The sequence below is a fragment of the Condylura cristata genome, unplaced genomic scaffold (genome assembly GCF_000260355.1).
Source record: "Condylura cristata isolate star-nosed mole 26May11 unplaced genomic scaffold, ConCri1.0 scaffold00040, whole genome shotgun sequence".
Classification (NCBI taxonomy): domain Eukaryota; kingdom Metazoa; phylum Chordata; class Mammalia; order Eulipotyphla; family Talpidae; genus Condylura; species Condylura cristata.
The window spans coordinates 8,473,544-8,481,463 of record NW_004567141.1 but is presented as its reverse complement, the minus strand read 5'-3'; the positions used below and the strand labels follow the sequence as shown (position 1 = coordinate 8,481,463).

The 7,920-nt window shown below is 47.3% G+C and overlaps 1 protein-coding gene across 1 annotated transcript; it reads right to left on the bottom strand.

Annotated features, from left to right (window-relative positions):
• Positions 1-5,674: 5,674 nt before the first annotated feature.
• CBY3 (chibby homolog 3 (Drosophila)) lies at positions 5,675-6,903 on the bottom strand. Its single transcript, XM_004693676.1, has 2 exons — positions 6,865-6,903; positions 5,675-6,229 (listed from the first exon to the last, which is right to left on the bottom strand). The coding sequence occupies exons 1-2, from the start codon at positions 6,901-6,903 to the stop codon at positions 5,675-5,677; spliced, it is 594 nt and encodes a 197-aa protein (XP_004693733.1).
• Positions 6,904-7,920: the final 1,017 nt, after the last annotated feature.

Genomic DNA, 7,920 nt, shown 5'->3' with positions numbered 1-7,920 from the left:
AGGGAAGAATTACTCATAGGGCACTATGACTTTGGGAGTGATGAGTATGTTAATTATCTTGATAATAGTAATGATTTATAGGTATGTACATATTTCAACTCATCAGAGTATATACTTTATATAGTTAGCTATTCACAAAAAAAGATAATACTTAAAAATTTTAAAACAATGAATGATTTTGAAGGATACCATCTATATAGTTAGAAATTCATTCCTATTTTTAGTTTTTAGCAAAATTTCTTTTAGAGGTGGAGATTGAATTTTATAAAGTATTTCTTGAGATTATCACATGTTTTTTCTCCTTAAATCTTTAATAGGGGGCCTCCCTGGTTAAGTCTCAGCACTATGAAGCTATTGGTAGCCACTGCATAACTAGTTCTAATATTCATGGCCAGGGAGCTGACCCAGACGGTGACAGACCTCTCCTGTCTTGCCTGCTGTTCCCCTCAGCAGTGTGTTTCAGAGTCACTCTGACTGTTCTGCTCCCCACTCTGTCTGGTGAATCCTCTCAACCCCTGAGCCATTTGCATCTCTGGCCTATACCCCAGTTCTTGTATCCATAAATAAAGTGTGAAGAGCTGTGGAGTTGAGGTTGAGGTTACCGAAGGACTAGAAAGAAACATTGTGAGCTTTTAAAGAACAGGGCCTCTTGCACCCGGAAGGGAGTATGTTTTTGTCCGCAGGACTAAATGCTCAGACTGTGTACAAACAAGGGGGTGAAAAAGTACGGAGGCGGGGACTGTGGGATATATAAGGAAGGAATCGCAACAATAAAGGAGCTTCCTTTTGCTTGAGAATCCTGTGTGTGCGCGCCTGGTTACCTTGAGACCGCGTTGCGTGGCTGGCCCAGGGTTATGATGAAGCAATCTTTAAAAAATAAATCAATCTTTAATATGGTATATTTAGAGATTTTCCAATAGCAATTCACTTGTATTTCTGAGATAAACTCAATTTGATGATGACATTGTCATTTAAGTAAACCTGAATTTGGTTTACTCATAACTTGTAAAAGGGTTTGCGTTTATCTTTTTATTACTGACTTCTAATTTACCTTCCTAGTAAGAATGGTCTGTGCTTTTCTTTTTCATACACTCATTCCCTGTTTTTGTTCTCAAGGCTAAACAGGCCATGAGCTGAGGACTGTGCTTTGGCTTTGTCTTTCTGTTCTCTGGAAGAGTTTGCTCCTTTAAGGTTGGAATGAACTGTTCCCTGACAGTTTGGTAGGCTTGCCTATGAAACCATCTGGGATTTTTTTGTGGGTAGATTTTGTGTTGCTAAGTAAATCTCTTCAGTGGTTACAATGAAAATTCAGACTTCATTTTTAACTCATCTTTTGAGAAAAGTTTATTCTGGAAAATAGCAATCATACACAAAATTAGAGAGAATAGTATAATGATCGTTGACATATCTATCACCCAGCCTCTTTTTTTTTTTTTTTTTGGAAATTCTTTCTTTGAAGATTTATTTATTTATTCATACAGAACTGGGGTATAGGCCAGAGATGCAGAGGATGAGAGGATTCACCAGAGACAGAGTGGGGAGCAGAACAGGCAGATCGACGAAGCACACTGTAGAGGGGAACAGCGGATGGGTCAGGAGAGTCACCTCGGGGTGGGTATCAAACTCATGCTGAAGTGTCTTTAGCTTCTTAGTGCTCTACTTTAACCCGCTGTGCCACCTTTACACACATCTTTAAGGTAAAGTGCACATACACACACGCACACGCGTGCGCACACACACAAAGAAGCAAAGAAACTCCCATAAGCATCCTATACTCTGTGAAACAAAACAAAATTGTTTGGGAGGGGCATGCTTTCTTAAATCATTATGGAAGACTTCACTAACAGGTCATATTCAAGTACAGATCTGAAGAAAGTGAAATCAGCAAGACACTAAGATGGAACAACTGAGGTATGAGGGAAATCCGAAGAATGCAGAGGACTAGCAGCCAAATGAAGCCAGTGCTGAGAAGAGGAGAAGGGGTCAATGACATGAAATGCTGATGATAGATAAAGCTGAGGATGGAGAGTTGGAAAAACACTGAACAATATGGCATCCTTGCCTGATAAGGCTGAGGAGAGTGGAGGGGGGCTGGCTGAGAAATCAAACAGAGGAGAATTAAGAGCTAAGAGAGAAGAATTGGAGACAGTGAATGTAAGTAAATTTTTTGGAGTTTAGGTCTAAGCAGCAGAGAAAGGCAGAAGTTGGGAGGGAATGTAGGATCAAGAAGGGTAAGTCTACCAGGATCTCTACTCCCATTTCATCTTTCCTCTCACTGTAGATAAATCGACAGGCTTTTGACTTCCCTTCACAAGTCCAAAAATATTTTTTTGGAAAGCTGCTCCCCAGAGGGTGTAAAGTTGCAGTTAATAGAAGTCCAAAGACTCCTTTTTTCCTGCTTTCTGCTCTATCACATCCCTCCCTGGGGCAATGGGTTTGGCTGCTTCAGTGAGCAGGTGAAATTCCAGAACAGAAAGAACAAAGATATCTTAAAATATCTTCCTGCCTGGTGTATAATGGACCAGGCAAGAAAATAATAATAATGAACAGCTATATACCAGAGACATTTTATGGGAGTGGAGTAGGGAATGGGATCAAGAACAGTGGGGGGAGGGAAGTACGCTGGACTATGGTGATGGCACATGGGTGACTTGGTGATGGGAAACCCACGGAGATTGCAACTGAGATGGAAAAATGCACAAAAATATGTAAAAATAAACTACTGCATTATTTAAAAAATATATTCCTGCCCCATTTAATTTGGGCCCTATACTTTCATGTATACTATTCTGTAAACATGGGGCTCCCTGTGTGCTTGCTGCTGGTCTGATAGGCACAAGCTTTTCTTTATCCTAGAACTATTTTTCAAGAGGTTTGGCCAAAACAGTATTTCCTAAACTTTAGGCATTCCTTATGATTCTTGCTATTTCCCCACACCACATACAGCTTCTACATCATGTTTTTATGTAAAGTATTTTCCTCCATTATTTTTAAAAAAGATTTATTTATTTATGCATACAGAGCTGAAGTACAGGTCAGAGGTGCAGGGGCAATGAGAGGATTCACCAGAGACAGAGTGGGGAGCAGAACTGGCCCACTGAAGAAGTACACTGCTGAGGGGAGCAGCGGGCGGGTCAGGAGAGGTTTGGATGGGGATCGAACTCATGCTGAAGTGGCTTTAGTTAGCTTCTTAGTTCTGTGCTTTAACCTGCTGTGCCATCAGGGAGGGCCGCATTTTCCTCCTGTAAAAAAGTATCTTTGTGGGCTCTCCAAACTCATGCTAAAGCCACTTCAGCATGAGTTCGATCCCCACCCCAGAGGTGACCCACATGGCTCGGTAGACCTCTCCTTGCCCTCCTGCTGCTCCCCTCGGCAGTGTACTTCATCAGTCAGCCTGTTCTGCTCTCCGCTCTGTCTCTGGTGAATCCTCTTACCGTCCGTGCACTTTTGGCCTGTACTGTATGCATAAATAAATCAATCTTAAAAAACAAAAACCAAATCCAATGCAGCATGAATTTGATCTGCTACCAGGGAGCTGACCCACATGGCCCAGCAGACCTCTCCTGTCTTGCCCACTGCTCCCCTCAGCAGTGTATTTCAGTAGATCTGCCTGTTCTGCTCCCTACTCTGTTCCTGGTGAATCCTCTTACCCCACCTCTGGCCTGTGACCCAGTTCTTGAATGCATAAATAAATCAATCTTTAAAAAAATTAGAAAGTATGTTTATTGTGGGAAAATATACATAAAATACACTACTTTAAAATACATAATTGAAAGGCTTTTAAAACATTCACAATGTTGCACAATCACCACCACTTTTCTTTCTCTCTCTCTCTCAGATTTTTATTTATTTATGTATACAGCACTGGGGTACAAGCTGGAGGTGCAGGGGCAGTGAGAGGATTCACCAGAGACAGCAGAGTGGGGAGCAGAACAGGCAGATCTATGAAGAACACTGCTAAGGGGAGCAGTGGGCGGGTGAAGAGAGGTCTGCCTCGCCATGTGGGTCACCTCCAGGGCGGGGATGGAACTCGCAATGAAGTGGCTATGCTAGCATGCAGTGCTGTGTCCTAACTGGATGCTCCACCAGGGAGGGCCTCTTTCTTTCTTTTTTTTAAAGATTTTTTAATTTATGCATACAGAAATGGGGCACAGGCCAGACGTGCAGGGTTTGTGAAAGGATTCAGAAACAGAGGCAGAGTCCGGAGCAGAACAGACAGATTGACAAGTACATTGCTGAGGGGAACTGTGGGCCAGAAGGGAGAGGTCTTCTGGGCCACGTGGGTCAGCTACTGCTGCAGTGGCTTTGGCTATCTTCACAGTGCTGGGACCTAACCCCTTGGGCCATTGGGAGGGCCCCCTACTTGGTTATTTTAAAAGATTGTATCTTACGGCCAATATAACTACCAAAAACTGTGTAACCTACTTTAATATCAGCATTGTTAACATGTAAGAACACGATCCAAAAGAAATGTTTGTAAAGCTAGTGTGTAGTGACATGCTTTGAATTGTTTTGCTGTTGTAATAAATAACGGCACACTTTAGTAGTTTCTAGTCAGCTCCTGAGGGCAAGTTAACCTGAGGCAGACCACCCACATTGCGTCACTAGTTACACAAGACCCTAGGGAAATGGGTCCCAGTCCTATGGGCCATGGATGGTGAAATGGCATGTCCACATTCCAGGAGAAAGGTTGTAGATTGTCAGGACCAGTGTCCTCACCTTTGTTATGAATTCATATCATTCACAAGTACAACAAACTCTTCCTAGCACCTAATATAAAAACCTTTTGTGGGGCGGGTTAGAGGGGGTAGTGGAGGGGGGCGGGGAAACCAGACTGGGGGGCAGGGAGGGGCGGCGGGGAAACCAGACTCACTGGGCGAGAACACCTTACCTAGTCTAGAACAATCTAATAAGCGATAGGCACCTAATGGATTTAGGGAAGCTGACTGGAGGTTACAGACAGCTGATCTGGAGGCAAGTGCGGCTGAACACAATGAAATCCAGGCCGGCCACACCTTCCTTTTCCCAAGAAGCAGTTTTGTTCTATAGGAAGCAGGAAATCCGAATTCTTAAAATGTAAAACCTGTAAATTCTTCAACGTTGGCATCTAAAGGAAAACCTTAAACTTGGGTCAAACAAATTCAATGCGTGTACCAGCTGGATGAGCTTGTTTGAGACACAGGCGGTTCATTTATTGCTTCTGGAGTTGGTCGCCGGGCTAAGCTACTCGCCTAAAGCCGCACAGCCAGCGGGGGCGGCAGGGCGCAACGCTTCTTTCAGAGGCACGATTTCCTGGTCGTAAGATACGTGCAACCTGAACTCTGACCGAAACCCCTCGGGAGGTCCAAGGACGTAGTCCTGAGCTCCGCCCGTCCTGCTCACCGTACCGCACTCTACAGTCCTGAGCGCCGCAGGTTTCGCGGGCTCCCGGACTTAGCCCCCAGTCGCTCAGGCCGCGAAGGCCAGGCACAGCCCGGTTGCCCTGACTAGGGAACTGCCAACCGCAACCATGAGGCGCGCTGCGCGTACCCATGGGCTCACCCCGGCCTCTAGCCCAGGCGTCCCGCACCCGTCGCCCCCTCCCTCGAAGGCCCGCTCCCTCCCCGCCCCCCCAGAAAGCAACCCCACCCACACTAGGAAAGAGGTGCGCACGCGCCGCACGGGTTTTATTACGTCACCGCGACTCCAGAGCGCGCGGCTGGGTCACTAGCACACCGCCGGCGCCTTGCCGCCTTAGCATCTTCCCCCGCCAGGCGCGCGCTGCGGGGGACGGGATGGCTGCAGTGTCCAGCTCCTTCTCCAGCAGGTGCACGCGCGCCGTGGTCTCGGTCAGCATGTCCATGAGCAGTTCCTGCTGCAGCTTTAGGTAGTTGTTCTCCTCCAGTAGCACCTGGTTCTTGGCCTGCTGCATCTGTGCCTTCCAGCCCGCTACGTTGGGCGAGCTCACCGAATGCCCTTCCGCCCTCCATTGGCCGCGGCGGAACACGAAGGCCTCATCGCTGAGACGTGTGCGCGGTGCGCCGTAGTTGAGGCCCAGCTCGGCCTGGCGCGTCCGGGGGTCCAGCAAGTAGAAGGTGGACATGGAGGAGATGCGGCGCAGTGGTGGGCGCCGTGGAGAAAAGCGCCGCGAGAAGTGGTCGGCCCAGAACTGCCGCAGCTGCTCCCATAGGCGGCAGGGGTGGCCCGAGGCCAGGCACCCGTGGACGTCCAGTGCGAGGGCCAGATGGGCCTAGGTGGGCGCTTGGGGGCCCCCGGAACGGCGTCGTGAGGACGCAGGTGATCGGGACTGTGCCCTTGCCTCGGGTGCCCTGGTGTCCTGAATGATGAAGGCGACCCTCAGAAACTGCTGAGGAACAAAGAGTCCGGGTGTACCTGCTGAATATAGGCTGCCCCCTCAAACCGCGAAACCCTGTGGACAATGCTGAGCCCTCTGGCAGACAGAGCTAACCCTCTACTGATCACCAAAGAATCTAACCCTGCACACTGAGACTAGCAGCAGCTCTCCGGACTCATGTTCCCTATGATCACCCAGAGTTGGGCCTTGCTCTCAGCACTAGGCAACTGTGGAAAGGGTTGTGGGCCGCCCAGAGAGGAGGGAAAGATAGCAGAGACAAGTAGATTTCCCAGGACCTTGGCAGGTGAATTGAGGGTGGATAAGGGACCACCTCTAGGCAGGGGCAAGTTGCATGGTCCATATGTGAGGGAAGGGTTTTTGGGTAGGGTTGGTGTCCAGGACTCAGCAGGGACTAGTGTGAGAGGAAGCTGGAAAAGGGGGTCAGCCGCTCAGTAAGAGGCAAGCTTAGAAGTTTAAACTCTGTTCTGTGGGTTAGAGGGGTCTTGGAGAATTACAAAACCAGGGCTTACATCCGGGTTCTGAAAGGAATCTGATGAGCTGTCTAGCATTAGGACAGCATTACTCCCCTCATCAGTTGGTTTACAAACTTAAGCTGGTACCTGCTTTGTGCCAGGTCCCTGATCTGGACAGGGTTCCTAGCATAGCCTATGCCTCCAGATTCTGGTCTCCAGATATGTGTGGATCACTGACCCGTGTGCTTAGTGACATTCTGGGGACATGTGCCATGGGCTAGGATCGATGCTTAAAATTGAGATCACATGTGCAGACTAGACATGACTTTCGTCCCAAGCAGAGTACATTCTCAAGGAAGCTAAATTCTACCCCCCCGCCCCATTCTGTTGTGTGAGAAAAGGGATGCCTTTGTCCTCCATGGGGGACAAAGAAGGAATGAACTTGCACAGGGTTCTCAATTTTTCATTAATTTCACACATGCTAATTCCTCACTAAGAGTATGTGGGCAGATGATGGGTGGTACCTTCCTTGGGACTGTCTTAGGAAGATGTCTCTGGAAGCTGGCAGAGGGCCCCAAAACACAACTGGGTCTATCCTTGAGGTTACATCTTTCCAGAGGACCCTTCCCCAATAAATCCTCATTTCATACTGTGCCTCACCTGGAGGGTGTGCTGCAGGTGCCAAGCTGCTGTGCTAGGCCTGGCCCCATCCCTAAACCTCCCAGCTGCATCAATCAGCAATGACTCACAATGCTGCCAGGCTGTGCCAGCCAGGACAGAAAGGGAGCTGATAGTTGAGCTATAAAATAGGCCCTATAAATAGACTCATTGAGTGCCTACTGTGTTTCAGGTGCTGTTTGAGAGAAGTATAGAAAATATTTCTTCATCAAACTCATTCTTGTAATGAGGGGTTGTCCTAAGTAGAAAACAAGGTAACCCCTCTGCAGCTAATACAGGGTTATGGTTAGTTCTCCTAGAAGCAGAAACTGAGATCATTTTTGTGTATGAATTTTTTTTTAAATTTTATTATTAAAATCAAATTTACCTTTCATTATCACACTATGTAAGTTTCAGGTGTGCATCACTGAAGAGAATTCTTAATTCAGGTGATTT

Excerpts from the sequence above, each read along its gene's own strand:
- CBY3 (XM_004693676.1), bottom strand. The coding sequence starts at position 6,903 with ATGCTAGACAGCTCATCAGATTCCTTTCAGAACCCGGAT. Across the intron at positions 6,230-6,864 it reads ATTCCTTTCAGAACCCGGAT|GCCCATCTGGCCCTCGCACT; the intron begins GTAAGCCCTGGT and ends GCGCCCACCTAG.